Source organism: Bos mutus, chromosome 2 (assembly GCF_027580195.1).
Source record: "Bos mutus isolate GX-2022 chromosome 2, NWIPB_WYAK_1.1, whole genome shotgun sequence".
NCBI lineage: Eukaryota > Metazoa > Chordata > Mammalia > Artiodactyla > Bovidae > Bos > Bos mutus.
In genome coordinates, this window is record NC_091618.1 from 68,650,275 (window position 1) to 68,676,527 (window position 26,253).

The 26,253-nt window shown below is 34.7% G+C and overlaps 1 protein-coding gene across 1 annotated transcript in view; it reads right to left on the minus strand.

Annotated features, from left to right (window-relative positions):
- The window catches only part of DPP10 (dipeptidyl peptidase like 10), an 800,722-nt gene that overhangs the window by 551,880 nt on the left and 222,589 nt on the right, over positions 1 to 26,253 (minus strand). The window contains exon 3 of the mRNA XM_005898074.2: positions 25,231 to 25,326. Within this exon, the coding sequence (XP_005898136.1) occupies positions 25,231 to 25,326 (96 nt within the window). The remainder of the gene's footprint in view (positions 1 to 25,230; positions 25,327 to 26,253) is intronic.

The window sequence follows — 26,253 nt, forward strand, 5'->3', positions numbered from 1 at the left end:
CTGGTTTCAAGTTATGCAAATTATAGGTAAAAATTTTTGAGAGATATACATAGGTTCAATTGAGTTCATCTTAAAAATATAAATGTAAAATTTTAAATTCCCAGAGTAGTATACTACAAAAGCAAAAAAAATACAGAATAAGTTAAATTTGTTTATAATTAAACATAAATCAATTTTGTGGAAAATATTAATAGGAAGAAGCTCTATGTACCTAAAAATTGAGTTAAAATAGCAGTAAGGGATATTGTTACAGTCATTATTGCAAACTTTCTAAACTTAATTTCTAAAACAAAACTATGAAATTTGTTTAATAAAGAAGACCTCCACAACCCTGTAGGTAGAAATATGATCATTATTTTCTTCTTATCTGAAGACAGAATTTCAGTAATTCAAATTCATATGATCTGTTTCTCTCTTAAGTGTTAGTCATGGGACCAGCAGTGTCACCTAGCATATTTTCTGGCTTAACCCAGACCCTCGGAATCAGAAACTCTGGGCATGAGGACCAGCAATTTGTATTCTAACAATAGTTCCAGGTGATTCTGATGCACTCTGAAAGTGAAAATGTTAGTCACTCATTTGTGTTCAACTCATTGCAATCCCATGGACTGTAGTTCGCCAGGCTCTTCTATCCATGGAATTCTCCAAGCAAGAATACTGGAGTGGGTACCATTCCCTTCTCCAAGAGATCTTTTCAACCTGGGGATAGAATTCGGGTCTCCTGCATTGCAGGCAGACTGTTTACTATCCTAGCTACCAGGGAAGCCCACTCTTATACTTGGTTTATCTTATATTTCCTAAGCATATTTATTTACAGTATGTGATACAAACAGGTGGAGGGCTCCAAGACACGTACTGTTATTTAAATTTATCTTCTTGTTTAAAAATACTTATTTAAAAATCAGGTTGTTGTTGTTCAGTTGCTCAGTCATGTCTGATTCAGTGACCCCAGGGACTGCAGCATGCCAGGCTTCCCTGTCCTTCACTATCTCGGGGAGTTTGCTGAAACTCATGCCAATTGAGTCGATGATGCCATCCAACCAGCTCATCCTCCATTACCTCATTCTCCTCCTGCCTTCAATTTTTCCCAGCATCAGGGTCTTTTTCAGTGAGTTGGCTCTTCACATCAGCTGACCGAAGTGTCGGAGCTTCAGCTTCAGCATCAATCCTTCACACGAATATTCAGGGTTGATTTTCTTTAGGATTGGCTGGTTTGATCTCCTTGCTGTCCAAGGGACTCTCAAGAGTTCTCCAGCACAACAGTTTGAAAGCATCCATTCTTCAGCACTCAGCCTTCTTTATGGTCCAACTCTCACATCCGTACATGACTACTGGAAAAACTATATCTTTGACTAGATGGACATTTTTCACAAAATTATGTCCCTGCTTTTTTAGTATGCTGTATAGGTTTATCATAGGAATTAAACCTTAACTTTCTATGGTTTATTTTTTTCTACATATAGTAGAAGTGGGACCAGAATGTCCATACTTGACACTATGCAGCTTTTGCTCCATGTTTTCTTTCCCCATGCCTTTAACTATTTTCTTTTTCTCTGAAAATTGCTATACATTACAGTTTTCAAGATCAAGTTTTAATTTTTCATGGATTAACTCTATCCAAATATGATCAATCACTGTGTCTTTTTTCCCTGACATTTTCTAAAATTATCAGGGGAAAAATGAGTGACCTGCAAATAAGTAAATATGGATTTCATGGGATGAGAATTTCCAAGTCAATAAATAATCTCTCAATTATCCTGTCATCTGAAACATATAAAAAAAGAAAAAAGAAAATGACCACGTCTAAGTCTATAAGGGATTTCAGTTAAATATATCTTGCCTGTGCATTTACTTTTTGTGATAGAACGCTGTTTTTTTTTTTTTTTCCTAAATGAAGAACCTCAATATTAAAACCAGTTTAAGGTGAGACTATTCTGGTTAAAGTAGAGAATCAGAAAAGCTTTTCATGCCGTTGCTGCTTCTGCAGTTTCACAGAGTGTTTTTGGAATCCAAACTTCTGCACAGTCAAATCTAAAAACTTTGATCTAAAACATTTTCTTCTCCAGATACCTTTGTATGTATTACAGATAGATTTACAAAAATTACTACTAACAGAAAGTTTTGTGTTTTTCATTTATTTGTCCTGGGTAAAACAATCAGCCAGTTGAAGAATAAAAGATGGAAACAAGACATTTCTCAAATATTAAACAGAAAAGCATTTGGGCTGCATCTCTGCATGTAAAGACACCATTGTTCCCTCACCCAGTACTACTCTCTGACCCATTTTTGTTCATTTAGAAATTTCTATTCATTCTTGAAACCCCTGCACAAGCTGTATTTCTTTTGTAAAGGTTCCACCACAGAAAGTCAATATTTCTTCTGCTATAAATTTTGTCTTCGGTATATTTCTAACCTCATATGATACCCAAACATTTTACTGAAATTATTTGCCTACATTTCTAACTTACCCTTGAATTAATATATAAATCGTCATTCATCTGTATTTCCAAAACCATACATAGGTGTGGCATGTATATGAACTCAGTATGTGTATATTTAAGTAATCAAAACTGCAGAAGAAAATCAAGAAATTTACTCATGTAAAATTTTTTAAAAATCAAAAGAAATTCATGAAATTATATTGAGGCAAGTGTTTTGTTGTTGCTGTTCACAATAATACAGCTTCAATTTTCTGCTTTATTGTGAAAATATAGATCAGTTTATAAAATAATCTCAATTTTTGAAATATTTTTGAGAACATTTCCTTTTCATCAATCATGTCCTTGATTTATTTGATTATGGGCTTCCTGATGACTCAGACAGTAAAGAATCTGCTTACAGATTTGATCCCTGGGTCGGGAAGATCCCCTGGAGGAGGAAATAATAACCTACTCCAATATTCTTTCCTGGGAAATCCCACAAACAGAGGTGCCTGACAGGCTTGTCCTGCCCAATCCCTGGACAGGAGTCCATGGGGCTGCAAAGAGCTGGACATGACTAAGTGACTAACATGCTTATCCGAAGTAACTGTTATAATTAGTGAAAACAGCTCAGTTTCATCAGCAAGTAAAACAAATAAAATTATATATTTGACCAGCTGGCAATCACAGAAATAATGAGATATAAACTAACCATAGAGTAATATGAACATATAAAGGCAGTTGGTAAATATCATAAATTTCCACAGTGGTTTCAAATTTTACTCAAAGAAAATACTTTTAGTACTTCAAGGAAAAAAGAAAAACAGCCTTTCACAAACTCATATCTGTACAAATGCATAACATAGAGACCTCCAGTAAAAACACCACATAGCATTAAATCACATAAAGCACTAAAATTGCTTTAATTAATTTAAATTAATAATAAATTTTATATAATAAATTTTAAATTAATTTAAAAATTAATATTTCTTCTCTTCCCTCTTGATCATATTTGATTCAAATTAGGGACTTAATTCACCATAACACTTACTGAACATATACACGCTACTATATGTAAAATAGATAACTAATAATAACCTACTGTATTGCACAGGGAACTCTATTCAGTACTCTGTAATGACCTATATGAGAAACTAATCTAAATGTATATGCGTAACTGATTCATTTTGCTATACAGCAGAAATTAATATAACATTGTAAATCAGCTATACTCTAATACCAATTAATTTTACAAAATAATAAGTATCATATACTAATTCAGATTTTTAAAAGAAGTAATGAATTGGAAAAAATGATGGATAGATACATTACAAAGAAATAAATTACTAGTAAAATAAGACTGAACATTATATTTGGATACTTTGCATTTTACTACAAGTGTCCGAATATATCCTTTGATCTTGAAAACATGCTGTGTGCTGTGGTTTCCATCCTGTGCTCCTTGAAGCCCTCAAGCTTTCACAAAGGACTCCAGGGGCTGCCAGGAAAAAAGGAGAGACATTTGGCAAACTCCAGACCTCCTGCAGGATTTAAACTTTATTCAGAGGAGTTATTTTCTTTGTCTCTTCTCTCTCGCTCCTTTCATGTGTGTTTTTGTTAGAACAAAGTCTCAAGACAAAAAGAGATGGAAAACCAAAGCTGTAAGAAGTCCAGGGAGTTCTTTAATAATGATCACAAACTCTAATTTACTGTGAGGCCCCTGAAACAGTATTTTGAACTCACCGACGGCCTTCAACTAAGTGAGATCCCTAAAATTAAGAATGTTCCCAAATTTACACATGAAATGGAAGCACAACTAGGGCATGGGTATTCTTTTTTTCTTTTTAATTCCTAAATTGATGTCAATTGGAAATCTTAAAATCCAATCCAAGACATGGGATAATCTCAAGTTTTCTAATAAAATGTCTCTCAAATATCTTCTGTTTTTATAAATATTAAAGCTATCTTTATTAGCTATTGTGTAGAATTTTAATTTCATTAAAACTTCAAAATAAAAAATTATCAAGCATATAACTCATGTAAAGATGCAGAAGCTCATTAGTGCTTATTAATTAGTCATTGTAACTCCTTTCTGGTGAATAGAGCTGCTTTGATGCTGCATCTCATCAGACTTTCAGTGATTTATTGATCCTAAATTTCCTTTAAATTACAAGGAATGTTTTGGTGATCTGAACAACCTTAGAAGAAGTCAAAACAGAATAAATGTCATTCAGAACTTAAAAAGTAAAAAATGTCCAAAGTTTATTCATATGAAATGGTATCTTACTAGCAGTACTTTCCAGATGTTCTCCCAAAATTCTACCAAATTATGTGTGTGAGCACTGTGTGTGCTCAGTCATGTCTGAAACTTTGTGACCCCTTGGGCTATAGCCCACTAGGCTCTTCTGTCCATGGAATTCTCCAGGCAAGAATACTGTAGTGGGTTGCCATTTCCTTCTCTAGGGGATCTTCGCAAACCCAAGGATCGAACCCGCATCCCTTATGTCTCTTGCATTGGCAGGCAGATTCTTTACCAATGCACCATCTAGGAAACTACCAAATTATACATTTTAACAAATATAGTTGTATTTAGCAATTATCACACTTCGCTAAAAAATAGAAACATCAACCTTTGAGAAACTGGGAAGAATTTCCATCATCTTCTTAAGAGTTGGATTAAAAACTCCAGTATTTGGATCACCAGGCTATGTTGTCATAAATGAATACATAACACACACACACAGACACCCGCACACACATGACTCTTTTGCTCCCATTTGCTACCATTGTCCATCTCTTGGATCTAAAATTCAAGTGAGTGTATTAACCAGATAATTAAGTCTGCTGCTTAGGTGCTATTTAAAATATCATACATGCTTTACCATACTTTCTCAATCTCTCCTCCTTACAATGTCATTCTTACAATATCCATTAGAATGTCAGCTTTTAGAAAATACTTGGGAAATAGGAAGGACTAGGGAAAACATTGATGGAGCCCATAGGTTTTATAATCTGTAGTCCTATAAGTAAAGAGATACAGACTTGAATACAAGCAAGACGAACCTTCCTAAAAGGGGATTCTTGGGAATGCAACATGATATTTTTCATTAGTACTGTTTAAAGTGTCAGAAAGGGACTTCCCTGGTGGTTCCAATGGTAATGAATCCGCCTGCTTTGCGGGAGACCTGGGTTCAATCCCTGGGTTGGGAACATCCCCTGGAGAAGTGAAAGGCTACTCACTCCAGTATTCTGGCCTGGAGAATTCCATGAACAGAGGAGCCTGGCAGGCTACAGTCCATTGGGTGGCAAAGAGTCAGATACTACCAAGCGACTTTCACTTGGAAAGTATTAGAGGGGCAAGAATTGAAGAGATGGGAAAAGAGGCAATATTCATTTTCATAAGATGTCACTAAGCTGGAGTCTGCTTAGATGCTAAAAAGTATCAAAGCAGATACAGTTTCACCTGTTCTGTATGTGGATAGTTGGAAGACCCAGCAGAGTCAATAGGAATAAATGCTGAGTCTAGACAGACAGTCTTTACTCCAAAGATAAGCAACAACACAATGTTTATGATAAAAAATTTACAGAATATAATCTCGGGGACTGAGAGGGAGAGATAATGGCTGATACTAACCTGTTTATGGAAGACTAGATATTTTTCTTAAAAAGAAATTAAAATGAATTAAAAAGTAAAAATGTATTAAAGATCTAAACGTAAGACCAGAAACTATAAAACTCCTAGAGGAGAACATAGGCAAAACACTCTCTGACATACATCACAGCAGGATCCTCTATGACCCACCTCCCAGAATATTGGAAATAAAAGCAAAAATAAACAAATGGGACCTAATTAAACTTAAAAGCTTCTGCACAACAAAGGAAACTATAAGCAAGGTGAAAAGACAGCCTTCAGAATGGGAGAAAATAATAGCAAATGAAGCAACTGACAAACAACTAATCTCAAAAATATACAAGCAACTCCTATAGCTCAATTCTAGAAAAATAAATGACCCAATCACAAAATGGGACAAAGAACTAAATAGACATTTCTCCAAAGAAGACTACAGATGGCTAACAAACACATGAAAAGATGCTCAACATCACTCATTATCAGAGAAATGCAAATCAAACCCACTATGAGGTACCATTTCATGCCAGTCAGAATGGCTGCGATCCAAAAGTCTACAAGCAATGAATGCAGGAGAGGGTGTGGAGAAAAGGGAACCCTCTTACACTGTTGGTGGGAATGCAAACTAGTACAGCCACTATGGAGAACAGTGTGGAGATTGCTTTAAAAGCTGGAAATAGAACTGCCTTATGACCCAGCAATCCCACTGCTGGGCATACACACTGAGGAAACCAGAAGGGAAAGAGACACGTGTACCCCAATGTTCATCGCAGCACTGTTTATAATAGCCAGGACATGGAAGCAACCTAGATGTCCATCAGCAGATGAATGGATAAGAAAGCAGTGGTACATATACACAATGGAGTATTACTCAGCCATTAAAAAGAATACTTCTGAATCAGTTCTAATGAGGTGGACAAAACTGGAGCCTATTATACAGAGTGAAGTAAGCCAGAAAGAAAAACACCAATACAGTATACTAATGCATATATATGGAATTTAGAAAGATGGTAACAATAACCCTGTATATGAGACAGCAAAAGAGATACTGATGTATAGAACAGTCTTTTGGACTGTATGGGAGAAGGAGAGGGTGGGATGATTTGGGAGAATGGCACTGAAACATGTATAATATCATATATGAAATGAGTCGCCAGTCCAGGTTCGATGCACGATACTGGATGCTTGGGGCTGGTGCACTGGGATGACCCAGAGGGATGGTACGGAGAGGGAGGAGGAGGAGGGTTCAGGATGGGGAACACATGTATACCTGTGGCGGATTCATGTTGATATATGGCAAAACCAATACAATATTGTAAAGTTAAAAAATAAAATAAAATAAATCTGTTTAGTAAATTAAAATGAAATATGATAGTATGTGGCAAATATAACCATAGACAAACTGTAAAGAATAAAATGGATAATTATATGAAGAATAAATATAGTTAAGGCCTTCAAGAGCCAGAATTTCAATAGAAGCATTGGAGGTATTCATTTAGCAGAACTGATGCCTAAATGAAGATGGAAAAAAAGTCATGTGGAAGGTAAATTTGGGGAGCTCTTGAAATATGCAACTTAGTCAAGAGAGGGAAGTAATAACTGGTGTAATGATAGGTAAAAAAGACAGAGCAAAGAATCACCTTAAGCATTATGGGTCTCTTTGGGGGAAGAAACCAGATAATTCTGTTGTCAAAATGTCACTTCTTGGCAAAACCCCAGGCAAACTCTACCAATCACTGTGTCTTCCTTTAAAACCGACCTTTTAGATTGCATGAAATCAATAAATCTACAATCAGAAAATTACTATAGAGGTCAGAAAAGCCAGTAATATAGTAACACTGATTTATACTAAAAATTTCTGATTTATAACAGGAATATAAATTTATAAACTAATACTGATTTATAATAAAGTTTTCCTGGTGGCTCAGATGGTAAAGAATCTGCCTGCAATGCAGGAGACCTGGGTTCCATCCCTGGGTTGGGAAGATCCCCTAGAGGAGGGTATGGCAACACACTCTAGTATTATTGCATGGAGAATCCCCATGGACAGAAGAGCCTGGCAGGCTACAGTCCATGGGGTTGCAAAGAGTCAGACAGGATTGAGCGACTGAGCACAGCACACAACAAAAATAAGAATCACTGGGTTGGTTTTGACTATGACTCTCTGTGTTTTTATGACCTTGAGAAAACCCACAGTTATCACAAGATTCACTTAAGTCTAACACAGGGCTTGGTATGATGACTGTGGATGGTGGCAGGTAATGCACAATTTAACTAAAAGATTACTGAACACCAAAAAGGTGTCAGGCACTGAGATGGACCCCATAGAATTAAAATAAACTCAACACTGCTCTCACTTTCAAATATTATGGTACACCAAGGAACGATTTTCTAAAACCTCTTCCAGTTTTGCCTATCTGGATCAATTGCCAGTGTAATGAAAAGTTTGAAAAATCAAAGAAAAAACAGTAACTTGATACATAGAAACCCAATATAAAAAAAAAAAAAAAAATTTCTGAACATAAAAACTCAATAGATGCTCATGAAGATATGGTATATTTTGAGCAACTCACCTATTTTCTGCCTGATTACATGGATCTGCAGACATTTTCAGTTCTTGGTATAAAGAATCAGCTCTAAGGAACCAACCTACCCAGTAGCCCAAAACTACTCTCTTTAAGGGTCCAAATTATTCATATTTTAGAAGTTTCCATATTTGTATTTGTCTTTTATGGTGCAACTACAGATAATGCTGCTGCTGCTGTCATTTAGTCACTAAGTAGTTTTAAACTCTTTTGAGACCCCATGACTCCTGTCCATGGGGTTTCCCAGGCAAGAATACTGGAGTGGATTGCCATTCCCCCCCCCAGGGAATCTTCCCAACCCAGGTATCAAACCTGCATCTCCTGAATTAGCAAGTGGATTCTTTTACCACTGAATCACCTGGGAAGCCCTAAATAATGAGAATAATTCAGCAATATATATTGCCCTGCCGGCATGCAGGAGACCTCCAACAATGTACTGAATTCTAGCATAGTTCCTCTAGTTTGAGATATTTGGTTTTGACTCAAGTGTAATTCCATGACAAAAATGAATATTTCAGGGATCCCAACAGAAACAAATATGTCTAGTCTTTACAACTTGTCTCACCAATTGTGGAGAAAAAAATATTCATTTTTTAAAATGTGTGTAACTTGATATGGGAGTTTGCCCATCAGTAATCAAAATCCACACTATGACTGGTCATAATAGTTCATCAAGATAATTTAGTTCCTTTGTTAAGCTTTAAATAAACTGAATGCTTTTCTTCCTTTGAATTGCTGAAAGAAGAAATAATGTCCTCTATTATATATATTGCTTCTAAATCTGTGAGGAAACATTTTAAAGCCTACCCTCACAATTATGTCTGTTTTCAAATTAAAATGCGGGTCTGTGTGTGGCACCAAATTACCAATTCATTTGTGAAAATAACTACATGCAAGACATTGTTTTTGGAATCTGAAAATACAGACAAAATTTAACATTTCTGCTTGAGGAAACTGACTTTACCAGTGAAGGTCTCAAACAGCTGAGCATAAACTAGTCCAGGAGGATTTCTCAAAAACTAGAGAAGACTAGGAAAGCCAGGGTTGAATTTCAAGCAGAACTGAAGCTTCTACTTCTGCTATAGAAAAGAAAGGTTTGAGGACATAAACTCAACTGGGGAACATGCAACAGTGTGTGCCTTTTCCATGGTTTGAGCACTTTTCTTTGGTATGGCAAGTTTTGGAGAGTAGAAAGTGGTAATTTGGTAAGAGCAAATACCAGCTGTGTGTAACCAAGGCTTTTCAGCTCATTCAGTGAATTATAGGATCTTTAAACAATAAGAACTTTATTGTTTAAATAAACAAGTTTATTCATGTTTAATATTTATATTTATTTATATTTAAATAAACTTAATAAACATTAAGTCACTCAGTTGGTTGGGGATGGGGGGTGGTGCTTCCCAGGTAGCTCAGCAGTAAAGAATCTGCCAATGCAGGAGCCACAGGAGATGCAGGTCATCCATGGGTCAGGAAGATCCCTTGGAGGAGGAAATGGCATTCTAGTATTCTTACCTGGGAAATCCCACTGGACAAAGGAGCCTGGCAGGCTCCATCGGGTCACAAGAGTTGCACATGCCATGGCTTTTCAGCTCATTCAATGAGTAACAGGAACTAAAAGTAATAAGAACTGACAAATGTGCCCTCAAATATGATAGCAAGAGTTGGGATTTCAAAGCAGATAGGGAAAGTGATAGCAGGACGTTTAGCAAATTTGGCCAAAACAAAACAAAATTAAAGTAGCACAACAAACACAAAATTAAAGTAGGACGTTTCATGATCTTTTTCTTCTGTACTCTTATCTAAGCAGTTTTTTTGACTAAATTTTAAGTAATTAATTTTTTTTCTCCCAACTTTATTGAGGCATGATTGGTGAATGCAAATTGTATATATTTAAGGTGTACAAGTTGATGTTAATATATCAGTTCAGTCACTCAGTCATGTCTGACTCTTTGTGAGCCCATGGACTGCAGCATGCCAGGCTTCCCTATCCATCACTAACTCCCAGAGCTTGCTCAAACTCATATCTATGAGTTGGTTTATATATGCTTATACACTATGTATTAATCAACACAACAAACTAATTAACACCCATGACCTCACAGTTAGGGCTTTCCCGGTAGCTGACCTGGTAAAGAATCTACCTGCAATGCAGGAGACTCCAGTTTGATTCCTAGGTTGGGAAGATCGACTGGAGAAGGGATAGGCTACCCACTCCAGTATTCTTGGGCTTCCCTTGTGACAGCTGGTTAAAAAATCCACCTGCAGTGTGGGAGTCCTGGGTTCGATCCCTGGGTTGGGAAGATCCCCTGGAGAAGGGAATGGCTACCCACTCCAGTATTCTGACCTGGAGAATTCCATGGACTGTATAGTCCATGGGGTTGCAAAGAGTCGGATACAACTTTCACTTTCACTTTTCACCTCACAGTTAACGTTTTCTCTTTTATTTTCTTTTGTGTCTTAGCGGATGTCTAGAAAAACAGTACAATAGTGTTAACTGTCATCACATTGCTGTACATTAGATCCTCAGAATGTATTCATCTTGCATAACTGAAACTTTGTACCCTTAATCTCTCCTCATCCTATAACCTGAGGAATCTCTCCCCAGGTCCGCTACTTAATAGCTATAGGAGCCTGGGATAGTTTCTAAGGTCTCTGGGTTTGGTTTCTTCAGTAGTGAAGCGGAGATCATAAACACTATTCAGAGCATTGTTGTGAGGATTAAATAAAGTCGAACATTACAAACAACCAATTGCCTGGCACATACTCAACACCCAAGTAATAATTAGATGCTGTGATTCTCACTATGGTACTTTGATAAAAGTAATGCCAAGCATATTGGTTGACTTGGCGAAGGCCATACTATTTAGTGAAATGAATATCAACTCTCTGTAAATAAGAACAGAGACAGAACTTTTTACATGATTTAACATTTTTAGAGAACTTACATCCCAGGTGATGCTCACAGTGGCTCTAGGAGGAAGTGAAAGACAAATTATCTTCTCAGTCTTGTGAGTAATGACTTGGCTGCTTAAAGAAGTGGAGTGACTTGCCTACCAGCTCAACCAGAGACAGATGTAAAGTTCCGATTGTTGGAGACCTAACCTTTTCTTTGTCAAGCATTCTGCCCTGACATATAGACAGGTTGCTTCTCCACCTCAATGGTTGGGAGGACCTCAGAGAGCAACATAGTCATCTAAAATCAACAGTCAGAAAAGATTATGCAGTACTTGGTGCTACAAGAGGTGTTACTCTCTTTTCTTATTAAGAGAGTTTATATTTTTTATAATCTTTTGAATATAGTAGCATCTTTGTGGAATTAAAACTCAAGAATGGCTATGTAAAAAGTATTTTGTCATGGGTTTATACCATGACTTTATGTTGACATGGAGAAAAAAATTATGAAGTCTCAGAACTAAAGTTACACTCAGAGATCTTTTACAATTTTCTATCCATTATATGAATCCTACTAAGGCATCCTTATCATGTGATCACCCAACCTCTCTGTAACATTAATAAGGAATGGAGAAATCACTACTTTTTACTTAAACTAGCTTCATCAAAAGAAAAATTAAACAATTAGCAAAACTGGTAATGACAGAAAACCTAGTGAACATTCATACTCCTAGGAAAAAGTGGGAAACATATACACATAGAACTAATTAATGTGTGTAATTTTTCACTTACAAATTGAATATCACCAGGGACCAGGTAGCTGCAAGCTATCTGCTTTCAGATGCTATTTAGAAGAACAAAGAAGTGACAGGTTAATGGTTTGAGTACACAACTCTAGTAATGAATATTCAAGCTCATTAAAACTGGCACAGGTATTGACAGCACAAAGAAGTATGCCAAGGTGTTATCAACTGAAAGTGCAAAGTGAGATCAGCTTTTAAATTATGTTTCAGAAATTCCATATGGCCAGTCAAAACAAAGAGAAAACACTGTTATGTCATATACTGGAGGTTTCTGGTATGGGAACAAGAAGCAAAGGAATTTCTGTGAAAGCTGACACAATTCCTTAAGGTTTTAGGCCAAAGTACCAACCGGTTTCCTAAACCAAAGAACTGTTAAAACAGTGGTTTATACCATGACTTTATGTTGACATGGAGAAAAAAAAAATTATGAAGTCTCAGAACTAAAGTTACACTCAGAGATCTTTTACAATTTTCTATCAATTATATGAATCCTACTAAGGCATCCTTATCACATGATCACACAACCTCTCTGTAACATTAATAAAGTGAAAGTGAAGTCGCTCAGTCGTGTCCGACTCTTAGCAACCCCATGGACTGCAGCCTACCAGGCTCCTCCATCCATGGGATTTTCCAGGCAAGAGTACTGGAGTGGGGTGCCATTGCCTTCTCTGTGCGATCCACTTGGAGGAGTCCTATCGCCGGCACTCGCTGAGGTTAGGGGTTCGCCGGCCGCCAGGGGGCGCCGCGGCCTCGCGCCGTGCGGGCCGTTGCGTTTCCGGGCACCGGGGCCCAGTGGAGAAATCACTACTCTTTACCTAAACTAGCCTCATCAAAAGATGGAAGACTATGCTTGTTACATGTAACATATTTCAGTTGAGCAGACATCCATCCCCACAGGCTTTCATTTTTGTTAACTCTGAAATCTGCATGAAAAATCAAACCCCTTACTAACAGGATTGCCTTTTGCATCCAATGATGGTTCTGATAGCACCTCCAATTTCTTGTTTCTTGAGGTCTGATTTTTTCAATCATATTGCAAGAATTCACACTCATAATTCTGGTTTAAACTCCTTGCCTTTACCCTTAAAGATAAATGTATCCATTTCCCTGGTGGCTCAGTGATAAAGAATCTACCTGGAGATCTAACCCATAGGAGACATGTGTTGGATCCTTGATCTTGGTAGATCCCACATGCTGGGGAGCAAATAAGTCCATGTGCCATAACTATGACCCTGTGCTCTAGAGCCCAGGAGCTGCAACTAATGACCCCACGTGCCACAATTTCTGAAGCCCATGCACTCTAGAGCCCAAGGTCTACAACAAGAGAGGCCCACATACCACAATTGGAGAGTAGCTCTTGGTCTCCACAACTAGAGAAAAGCCTGTGCAGCAATGAAGACCCAGCACAATCCAAAATAAATAAATAAATAAATATATATATATATATATGTTTTTTTTTTTTTTTTAAAGGTATGTTATATCATTCAGAATTAGCACAGGAACCATGGAATCAGCATGCAGATCATTCCAGATCATGAATCCATCAGCATTCCAGATCATAAAAGATCAGCATTCCAGATCAGCATGCAATCCTCCCCTCTAGCACATCACCAACAACAACTCTCCTTTTTTGCTTCATTTAGATTTATTCCTTTCATTTTTCCAGTCTTTTGTATTTCACACTCATATTTGTATCCTTGGCTGAATAATTACCATAGCATGTTGGTAATCATTCACAAGTTGATCATAATTACTTAGAGGCTGATTACACTATTTTTTTTTCACTTTTATGTATAACAGAAAAAGTTAAATTATAAAAATTGTATAATAAATGGCATGATCAGAATATCCCCTTCTCAGACCTTCTTCACTGCCCCTAATTCTCAATGTTCATTTGAAACAAGACACAACTAATATTTTAACTCATAAATAAATGCATAGGTCATTAAGCTATTATCATTATTGATGATTAAAATCTTGGCATCTTACAAGACAAGGTAAACTGCATTATCAGATTAACTGGTGTCATTTGGTAAGTCTCTTAGAAACTGATATGGAGTAGAATCAAGTTTTGAAAGTGATAACAGAGAATTTTAAAATTTGTCTAATACTACTGCTGATAATAATAATAAAACTTCCATTTAAACTAGATAATAGGAAGTTCAGAAGTATGCATTGTAGTCACATTGCCAATTACTTTAAGGCCAATTGTGCAACCACATGCAGACTTGGGTAATCCCAAGTGAGAAAACTGGTGCCATCTCATTGATATCTAATTGACTGTGTTATTCAATCAAACCCACTGATCAAGAAGAACCTGAGGTCCAGCACAGCAATGGTGATGAGGTCTTCCCAAGGGGAATATTCAGCTACTGAGCCAGGCTCCTGAATCCCAGTGTAATACTCTGTTTTCTAGCCACATTAAATTTTAAATCCCACATTAAATTCTGTGCACATCTTATTTCAGAGTTCTTGTATAAATTGATTAGAGAAGTTTCACTTTTCCAACATTAATTATATAGTTTATGCTTAATCTTACATCTAAAAACTATTTTCTATACGTGTTATATCTTTTCTTAATATTATATTTCTAAAACTTTAATTTGTTTATAGTTATTATGCTCATTGTTGCCTGAAATTGATAGTACGATATATTACCTCAAAGCTTGAATCTGCCTCCTTTTAGCTGTGTGGACCTGATAAAGCCACATTTGCTTGAAACTTCAGTTTGTTGATTTATAAAATGAATGTATCTTCACTTAAATTAGAGAACTATAAATATCATGTATGATAAGTTAAAAATGCAAGCATGGTTACTAGCTCCTATTAGATAAATCTCAAAATAACATATTATGGACATTAAAAATAAATTAATGAAAGAATATATTACAAACTTTTTGCAGCCCTACAGGACTATATAAAAATAGTATTTAATATTTACCAAAAATAAAAGATAAATATTGAAAAGAAATAGAAGTAAAATGCTAGATATACTATTGTATGTGCCTCTTTGAGCAGACGTGAAACCAAGCCACTGTGAACAGGATGGAACATTTCAGTTGACTAAATGCTCATGCTTGAAATGAATTACTATAGAGAATCTTAGCCTTTTACTGTTAAACAAAATTATCTCAAGCAATTCTTCTAACTAAAGACTTTCTGAAATGTACCTGTGTGTTTAATACTTGTTTATCCAATATAACATAGCAGAATAGTTGATTGTGTGTTACCCAAAGGTCTCAATGGCCCATCCCCTCTGACTACATGACTAACACGATTAAGTAAAACTGGCCTTAGAAAGAAATGCACACCCCCCTGCCCCGCTCCATACACACAAGCACAAAACATGACTCAGGCAAAGCAAGTTGCATTAAAAGCTTTATGTGTAAATGTCACTATTTTACTTTTTTTGCAAGACTTTTTTTTTTTTTTTACAGTTACAATTGATGATACAAAAATGATTATGCTTTCTCAAAATCACCTAAAAATTCTGTTCAAATTCAAACTGTCAGATATGAGTCAAAAGAAATCTTCCCTTATTATTACTAATCTTCCTCTTAATATGTGTCTCCTTAAGCCAGATATGTGTTTTTGATAGTTTATAAACAGTATTAAAAATTAGTTTAAGGAAAATACAAAAGTAGTTCACTGAAGACATTTTCTCTACGGTGATGTATTCTGCCCAACATTGAACATGGAAAACCTGGGTTCTGGCCAGACTTAAGTGCTGATTTTGAATTGGGGAGACGTGAAGAAAAAAACAGTGGCTCAACTTACTCATGTATAACACAAAATTAATGCCCACTCTGCCTCCAAACAAAGTTTTTCAAAGAAACACAAATATCTAAGGCATGTTGAAACATCTTAAAAAAGTGGAAGAGTAAATGTAAACAGGAATGTATCATAAACACATTAGGTGAGACTCCTATTCTAGTTCCAAGGAAAATGATGTAGCTGGTAATGATCTGAGTAACTTCAAATTCTTCTGTTTTAAAATCATAATTTAATAATATGATTCTGCTAAAGTAGATCAAAGTATAACAGGTATAGTAAAATGATAGTATTAATATTCTAAATACACACCAATCTGAGTTGATTGCCTTTTTTCACCATTAATTTTAAACACACACACAGGCATCGGACATTACAGATAGTTTACACACTATGCCAATTCCTATGACCCTGTCATAATACTTCCTTGTTGTTCCAGGGACATCCTCTTTCTAGTCTTGGGCTCATCTGACCTCTACACTAAGACTGAACTTCACCTTTTCCATAATGACTCTAGTTATTCTTAACTCAAATTGATCTTTTACAGTTCTTTTTTTTTTCCCCTCAGTAATGACCCAAGAGTTTATCATCAAATTGTTGTCTGATTATTTCAGGCATGTTATCTTCATCTAGTTTCTGAATTCCCTGGGTACCATAATTATATTTTATTTCTTTTAAACATGTCAGTGGTTCATGTATATATTAGCCATAACTACTATCACATATAAGAGGAAACTGTATCAAGTAAAGGAGAGGCAAAGAGAATAAAAGAGTTCAAAAACCAAAATGTGCTGGAGTTCCTGTATCATATCAGGGACAGAAGTGTGGAAAATGGAGATGTGGTTTGGATTCTGGGGAAAAGAATGTTAACCAAACCTCATCATAGTCCGAACGGAACATTTCTGGCAACTCGCCAATTATCTCTACTTTCTACTCCAATCACAGTATTTTGATTACTAATTTTACTTCTTCACATTCTATATCAGAATAGATACTGTAAAAATGGGGAATGCATTCATAATTTCCCTGACCAAAAAAAACTGTGTTTATTGATTTTTACATCCTATATCTAGAAGAATTTTTGTCTATTCTCAGTAAATATATCTTGAATGGATAAAAGGATAGATGGATAAATTGAGGGAAAAATAGATGTCAAAGTGTATATTAATCTACATTTGTGCTGAGAAACCCAGTTCCTGGGCCAAAAAGCCAAGACCAACCATGATTATGTGGAATGCACTGTAAGTACACAATCTGTTTTATTGCAAACCTTCTAAATGTCAACAGGTTCCACCTGGAATATACAGAACTGTGCAGGGCATGTAGTTTTGGAATTCAATAATGCTTGATGAATATAAGCATAAATGTTTCTTACCACTCACACAGACTTTTTTGTTCCCTTTAAAAAATCAAAATATACTTTTCTACTATAAAAAGTAGGATGTAACATGAAAGTTTAGTTCTCAAAATCTAAAGTTCAGTTTATATTTTCAACTCCCTTTAAATACTCTTAAGTAAACCATGTGTTATTTAAACATAGGAATTTTATTTTCCTAATATTTTCCCCCTGAAATGTTAACACTGGATTTTATGGGTAAATCATTTAGTATAAATATTATCACTTTAACATAAGCTGGAATCTTTAAAATATTTTCTTAAAAAACTATATTTTAATTTCAAACAAAAGTAGGAATACTTTCAACCGGTATGTAAAATTACCACAGTTTGATTTTTATAGTAAATATTTTAATTTTATTTTTGATTTCTAATGTTTTTAATACAGATTAATTTAAATGTTCATGAAAGCATGTGGAGCATATAAATCCCATAGTAATAAAGAGAACATTTTTGGCAGTATGCATAAAAGTAAATATGCTTTAATGACATATTATCATGCACACTTTAATTTTGGCAGGAAGTGATCTACTCTTGATAGCAAGATACTTTGACATCCTTACTTTAAAATATATCAGGCATGATAAACTAATTAAATTATGTTTCAATAAAAATATAAATTACTCTCAAAAACTCATAGTCACAAATTCAACTCTAACTTTTAAAAATATCAGCTTTGCTGATGGTTATATATAAAAAAAAGAAAAAGAGAGAAAAATTAAAAATAAGTTGAAAGAGTTAAAATTTTGAAAGAGTTAAAATTTTGACTCAGGGCTGGGAGTCACAATGCTGTCAGAAGTGAAACTAGCTCCCTGCACACAAATAAATCCATTTTCTGCAACACAATAAAATTGAACTGAGGGACAAAAATCCTTGCATGCTAAAACAATGCCAAACAAGCAAAGAAACAAATCTGATTATTTTGTCTGATTTCCCTAAGTATGAGTTCCCTTATTACTGTAAATATTATTGGTACTATTTCAGCAATTTGTTTTATTTTTCATGAAGATTACAAGAATGGCTTTTTACTTTATATTAAAAATCTTGAATATAATTTATCAGCATAAGCCTGCTGGAGGTATTTTAAAGAATTATTAATTACCCAGAGCATCTCTAAAAGCTGTCGTCAGGATCTCTACTATTTGAAGATTTATTAGGTTCCAGATTTTTGCTTTTCATATGTGTGTTCTTATTTTTTTGCATTTACCTTTTATCTTTGTGTTTTATAAACTATAGCTTGTTTTCATTGTGCTCTTACCTATAGGAAATATTATCCTAAATATTGATGAAGAAACCAAGCTTTGGAAAGCTTTTTAAAATAGCTGAATTTTTTTTCATCTTCTTTTATCTGGTTAATCTCCTTTTAAGGACTTTTTCCTATTTTCAATATGTCATACTTCGACACATTTTGAAGATAACAGGTTTGAGTATCATGTGATAGATAAGTTCAGCTGGCTCCAACAATTAGTCCAATAAAATCACAGTTATATCCAGAGCCTCACACATGATCACTCATCCCAGCTAGCCATTAAAAAAAAAAAAAAAACACCGTAAAATCTCATATATGGGATGGATATTGGCAAAGACAACTTTGTATAGATTAAAAAAAAAAAATCTATGCGCACCATAAGAAAGAGAACCATAAAGAAACATATACTGATTGTGGGCCAAAGGGGCCCACCTTCATATACCAGGAAATGTATCTCACTGTGCTAAGTGAACTATTTTGAATCCTAGTTGGATCCCAGCAATGTGCTAATTGATGGGTTGACTTTTACATCAATGTGACACAAGTCCTATTTCTCAGGGTTTATTGTCTCTTAGAACTGAGCTGCTCTTAGAGTGACATTGCTAGACTTCACCCAACTGCAATTTGTTGACCACTGGTCCACAATGGGGTAAGCTTAACTGAAGATAAGCATTTAGATGCTTTGGTAGCAATTTGACAGTATTGCAAGATCCAAATGCATGATAAATGAACTAATTTATTAATACCTGAGCAGAAGCTTGGCTTTCTCCCATGAAAAATTTCATGGGTCTCCTGACCCCCAGCATGTGTTATGGACTTAACTGTAGTCTTTTCACTATACCCCAGATGTACTTAAAATCCAAAATCTGTTTTTGATGGATAAATGATTTATAACCTACAGAATAAATTTTGACATTAGCTAGTGGTAAAGAGTTGAAGATAGAGTTTAAAAATATAGTATCATTTGATTCCTTTTGTATAAAACTTTAAAGTCAATATCCCAAAATTGTTAAAATTGCTATAAGATCTCTACTTCCATTGCCATCATCCTTATTTTAGAGACTGATTTCTTCTCACCAATAATGTTATTTAAAAAAAAAAATAGAGATATTCTAGATACACAGCATCCCCTGAGATTAGTGTTGTCAATCTAACCTAGATTAGTTAACAAGAAGGAAGCTAGTTCATTTCCTACATTAAAACCTCTGAATATTGTTGACATACTAGTTTTTGTTCAAAATCTGAGAATTGGCATGTAAAGTGAATAACCACTATTTCTCTCACTGTTTGTTTAATTCTGACTTAGGAATTACAAAAATTACCAGTAACAATCCTTTCTATGAGTTGCCTGTATATCCTCTCTCAAACAAAGCATGATATGAAATTTCTTTTTTTGGAGTCCATTTTTATTGTGGTATGTATTATATTTTTGCAATGTAATTTTTGAATGGTTGATTATAAGAAGATAAATTTGGAGACTGTATATGAAATGCCTATTTATCACTTTATTTTCTAGTAATTCATTTTTTATTGTATTTTTCAAAAATATAGATTCATACCAAATAGGAAATAAAAACAAATTATTAAATTTTAAGATAGTGGTCTTTCATAATAGTTTTAGAAGCACTGTCTTAGAGTAGGTTAAAATATGTTATAATCAAGGCAGAAATTTCTATATGAGAGAATCAGCCTCTGGGGTTTACAGGAAGATAATGTCCCTTATGATGGCAGGAAAAGGAATAGTCACTGTCTTTGCACCTGGAAATCAGATTTCAAGTGGGATAAAAATGTAGGCTGTCTGACTGGGGAAGGGATTCCAGGTACAGAAGACCGTGTGGACAAAAGTACCAAGTCAAAAGAGCTTTTGAGACCTATGAAAAATATCAAGTAGTTCAATATCTCTAAAACATAATGTACAGTAGAGGAGTAGGAAAGAGGCCAAGCTTGGTTCTGAGAGGCCTGGAATACACTGGGAAGACTTTGAAATTTATTCAACTGGCAAAGGGGTCCCTCTGATTTTTTTGAGAAATAACTTTACAATTTTTAGCTGAGCCTTACAACGTTATATTTGCCAGGAGACTGCTGGAGGTCTAGAGACCCATGAAACTTCTTATTTATGAAGCAGTCTGTGATTAACATATACATGCCTCTATATATAAAACAGGTAATCAACAATGACCTACTATACACAGGGAACTCTAGTCAATATTCTATAATAACCTATATAGGAAAAGAATCTAAAAAAGAATGGATATATGTATATGCATAACTAAATTCCTTTGCTGTACACTTAAGACAAACACAACTTTACTTGCAAATCCACTTGCAAATAAAAATTCACTTGTAAAATAAAAACTGAATTAAAAATTTAAAAAATAAAAACTAGTTATAAAATCACATAAATGTATACATTCATTAAATAAAATTTAGAAAAAATGAATATGCAAAAAGAAAAAAAAATCAGGTCAAAATCCAGGCATTTGTAAACTTTCACTGGTATACAGGAGAGACAGTGTGAACCATATACTATTCACTCTGTTTTAAAGACATCTTTGTTCACTTTTTATACCGTGCTGTTTTTAGTCACCAAGTCATATCTGATTCTTTGTGACCCCATGGTCTGTAGCATGCCAAGATTCCCTGTCCCTCACCATCTCCTGGAGTTTGCCCAAGTTCATGTCCATTGCATTTGTGATACCATCCAACCATCTCATCTTCTGTTGCCCTCTTCTCCTTCTACCATACACATCAATAAATATGCTTATACATTTTTCTTTTAGTGACCACATGAGTTACCATTATATGGATACACCTGGGAAATGACATGATTGCAATATTCAACATGAAGGATTAGTCACACTGACATCTGTAACCATGAGGCTATCAAGGAGGTAATTACTGTATGTGTTAAAAATTGGGAATGGCACCTCAGTGAAACAGTGAAAGAAGATAGGCTTTATACTTTGAACATATTGATTTAAAGAAGGCTCCAACTCTTATCAGCTGTGTTTTGGATAAATTTTTTGCTTTAGCCTTAGTTTTCTGGAGTTCACCATTATAACTTACATGCTATGTATGAAATACATTCATAAATATCCAGCACAAAGCCTAGCATAGAAACCACTCAATATTAGATTTTTCTTTGATGATGGATTGATCCTCAAATGTATGTGGGAGATGAATAACATTAAAGAAGATAGATGTCCAGGACTCAAGGTGACATAACTAGGAAGAAGACACTATAAAAACGGAGATTTCAGATATCTGAGTAGGTATAGGGGAAGGCAGATGTTCTGCTAACCAGGAGCATGAGCACCCATCCAAGGCTGCATTGACATTCAAATACATATTAATGGTGAAGGAGCATAATGAATGACATTACTGCACTTCAGCCTACACATATCAGGGTCATCTATAAGCCTTCAGTCTCCTTCACTAGCAATGTATTAAATAATTACATATATATGTAATTATATATATATGTATATATAATATATATGTATATAATATATATGTAATATAATTACATATATATTATGTAATATATGTAATAACAATTAACTAAAGTTTGCAAATGAGCATAGGTTAGACTCCTTCCAAATGAGCATAGGTTAGACTCTATATAATCCACTTATATACTTTGGAATCCTGGTGAAACATTATTAGCAAAAAGAAGCTCACATTTTACATCCAGACATAATCTGTGACAATGAAGCCAGGGTTACACATTGTACTCATAGTTACCATTGTATTTTCTGGCTTTGTGAGGAATACATAAATAGGCCAAGTATCTAGTGATTGCCAGAAAGGTGATCTGGATTGCATAACAGGAATAAATGAAGACATAATAATAATAAATAAATAAATAATAAATAAATAAATAAATAAATCTATTCCCCTGCTCAAAAAGCAACCCAGCACACACAATCTCCTGACAGTGAATCAATTCCTTCAGTAGGATTTATGAAGACGGCATGCCTCTAAGAGCTTAGATTTTGTTTAATCCTGTTTAAAGGGTTGTTTTATGTCAAATTCTTTTATAAGTATTATTGATTTTAGGTTTTACTTAGACTACAATAATAACATTGCAGCTTTATCCAAGGATATAGTCTCAAAATCAAGTTTACCAATGATTGGTAAAGAAATTATGAAAAAGTGATTAAAATGACTTGCTCCAAATAACACTATTGTGATACCTTGTAAAGCATTAGAGTAGAATGTGTGCCCTAGATATTGAAATATGGCCTAATTTAGCACGCGGTTCACTGCTTACACATCCCTCCAGTCCTTTGGTACTTCGATACTGAAGTGCAGGTACACACAGGAGTAAATGACTTTTAAAATAGCCCAATCTAACCTGAGAAGGGAGATGAGACCCATGATTTTTCTTGCTTTCCAAAGTAAAAGACTACACAAATTTCTAACAGTTTGATCAAAATCATGGTGAAGAAAAGGGAGGAGGGAGGAGGGTTCAGGATGGGGAACACATGTATGCCTGTGGCGGATTCATTTTGATATTTGGCAAAACTAATACAATTATGTAAAGTTTAAAAATAAAATAAAATTTTAAAAAATCATGGTGAAGAAAACAGAATATTATTCAGCATTTCAAATTTAATGACTCACATTTTTTTTGATCATCTCCTTCAATAGAAAATACTGGCTAGCAAGTAAAAAGATGACTTGCAAAATTACATTAGCACATCAGGAGAACAGTTTGTGAGAGATCCACTTAGAATAATACTAGAAAATTATATCCCTTCTTAACATTTAGTAATAGTACTCATCTGAAATAAATCACAGTTTTGTATATCTGAAATAATCATAATGCAAAGGCAACAATATGGCAAGACTAAAGTTTATGAAGAATTCAGAATGAAAATACACAAAAATAGATTAATAAAATTGCTATCATATTTTCTCTATTTGTAATATCATCAGCATGATATTTATCTTGCAACCAATTTCAACTGAAACTCGAGTTTATAGAAAAATAAAACTGAAATTCAATTAAATGCTTTCATTTATTTATTCAAAGAAAAAAAATTACCTTAAGTGCTTGCTAATCTCCAAAAACTGTATCTATGATAGATAAACAAGTATGATTTGGCCCCTGCCCTAGTGAATTAAATTACATTATTTTTATAGCTTCCATAAATTAACACTTAATTTGCAGACATAAAAGTACTTAATTAGGATATTAGAGAAGAAAGGATGGACTGTGAGACAGTACTTATTAGATAAAAAGGCAAAGCTCTATGCTTTGAAATAATCTAGGCCTTGAAGATAAAGCAAAAATATATACATATTATGTCTAAACAAAGTGAAGGGCAAAGATTAACAGCTATCAAGCCACAGTGATGGGGCTTCCCAGGTGTCCCTAGTGGTAAAGAATCCACCTGCCAATGCAGGAGACACAGGACATGGGTTTAATCCCTGGGTCATGAAGATCCCCCAAAGGAAGAAATGACAACCCACTCCAGGATTCTTGTCTGGGAAATCCCATGGACAGAGAAGCCTGGAAGGGCTACCACCCACGGAGTCACAAAAGAGTCCTACTTTACTTAGAGACTACAAAACAAAAACAACCACAGTGATTACTATGGTTAGGCAAATTGTACAACTCAAGGAATGGAAATTTGATTTCCTTCTTTCTTTTCTAAAAGACAATTTTTAGTTCTTTATTTATTTTTGGCTGTATCATGCTGCGTGTGAGATCTTAGTTCCCCAAGCAGGGATAGAGCCTCTGCAACCTTCAGTGGAAACATGGGGTCATTACCACTGGACCACCAGGGAATCCCCTGATTTACTTTTCACCAACACATTTCTTATGACTGGATTACACAGTAACTCCCCCCACAAACTCCCATAAAGACAAACTGAAGTCCCTGGAGCCACTAAGTGATATGAGTTAATTAATTAATTTAAAATCTAAATGTTTTTTAAAACTTTTTGAAAATAACAAAATAAGGAATAACCTAGAGAAAGCTGAGGCGGTTTCTTAGCCAAGCCAGAAAAAGGCAAAATGCAATATATTCCCATGCTCTTTCTGTCATTTCAGCTTTGTTAGAGTCTCCTTAGTTTGTGGCATTTAAACTTAAAAAAGAAAAACTACAGAGAAAAGAAAATTAACTTGATTGTCAAATTTAAAGCACTTACATATAGACTCCCCATATCTATACTTCTACACCAATGAGAATTACCTAGAGAAATGCTAGAGATATAATATGTGTTTCAAGTCACATAATTAATGATTATGAGGGAAAAGCAGATACAGAGCAGTCAATGTAATGTTTGGGGGATGATTTTATTGAAGACTTAAGAAAAGGTTTTTATTCATAAGAGCCAAGGTGTACATTTCTGATTAAATGGTATACAAAATCATTGAAGAATAATGTCAATTAAAATATTAATACAAATCCCATTATTTAATTTTCACCATATAGAACATGAAATAAACATGATGTATAAGAACATACATACATACCATTGATCCACCGAGCCTCTGGATCATGAAGCACAAAGTCTTTCCTGAAGAGGTCTTCTAAAGACAATCTAGTTTCTGATGAATTTGTGAGTTCATCTAAAATAAAAAAAAATTTAGGTTAGACACTTATGTTACTTTTAAAAACTAATGAATTATAATATTTGGACTATTTTGCTTCAAAAACATGTTAATAACAATATAAAATGGCAATGTTAATGTTCTTTGGCTTTAGAAGTTTGTTCCATGACTTTATGTTGTGATATATAATATGAAAACAGTGAATTGTGCCTCAAAGGACACATTTTTCACTGTTTAACCATAATCCAGCCCACTATTTTCCAAAATAACTTCAACATATTCTAATGATAAATTTACAGTTTCATTATAAATATCAAAGATGAAGAGGTAAATGTTATAAACAAATATGATAAATAAAACTTCCCAAATTCACCAAATAAACAGAATAAATGCCAAATTTCAACAAATAATTACCATCCAACAAATACTGAGTCTAGGAGTCAAATGCAAAAATTGCAAAAGTAATACAATGCCAGAATATGAATGAAAAGTATACATTCATATAAGTCCCTGACACATAAACTAGGTGTATTTCCCTTTAAATTCCAAAATCTAAGAAATAGAAGAACACAATTTCCCAAGCACCAAAATTAAACACAGCAAGCAAGTTTTTAGATGAAAAAGTCTATACACAAGTTTGGGATATTTTATTTTCTTTGTAAAACAATGCCATTGTTTATTTACTGTATAAAACCATCTTTGTGACCTTTCAGCTGTTACCTAAACTCTTGTTGAAAATAAAGTCTTAAGAATATATGCTAACATCATTACTGCTACTGCTGCTAAGTCACTTCAGTCGTGTCCGACTCTGTGCGACCCCATAGACGGCAGCCCTCCAGGCTCCCCCGTCCATGGGATTCTCCAGGCAAGAACACTAGATATTGTTTTTTTTTTAAGGCTCAGTACTTATTGCAGCAAGGTTTTGTTTCTTCCAGTAGAAAAGTT